The sequence below is a fragment of the Penaeus monodon genome, chromosome 23 (assembly GCF_015228065.2).
Source record: "Penaeus monodon isolate SGIC_2016 chromosome 23, NSTDA_Pmon_1, whole genome shotgun sequence".
NCBI lineage: Eukaryota > Metazoa > Arthropoda > Malacostraca > Decapoda > Penaeidae > Penaeus > Penaeus monodon.
The window spans coordinates 44,154,603-44,154,872 of NC_051408.1; the positions used below are offsets into that span (position 1 = coordinate 44,154,603).

At 67.0% G+C, this 270-nt stretch overlaps 1 protein-coding gene across 1 annotated transcript in view; it reads left to right on the forward strand.

Moving 5' to 3' along the window:
• The window catches only part of LOC119588327 (cytochrome P450 2L1-like), a 9,713-nt gene that overhangs the window by 4,303 nt on the left and 5,140 nt on the right, over positions 1-270 (forward strand). Inside the window, exon 5 of the mRNA XM_037937017.1 lies at positions 29-247. Coding sequence (XP_037792945.1) covers positions 29-247 — 219 coding nt within the window. The remainder of the gene's footprint in view (positions 1-28; positions 248-270) is intronic.

Genomic DNA, 270 nt, shown 5'->3' on the forward strand with positions numbered 1-270 from the left:
GATTCTCAGCGTCCCTCCGCCGCCGCAGGCCTGGTGTTCTCGGAGGGGCGCGTGTGGCACGAGGGCCGACGCTTCGCCCTACGCCACCTGCGGGACTTCGGCCTCGGCAAGACGTCCATGGAGGAAATCATCCAGCGGGAGGCGCAGGAACTGGTGGCCGAGTTCGGGAGGTCGGAGGAGCAGCCCATCGAGGTGTCGTGGTCGCTCAACGTGGCCGTCCTCAACGTCATCTGGGGGATCGTCGCTAGTGAGTCCCGCCCATTGTGGGCT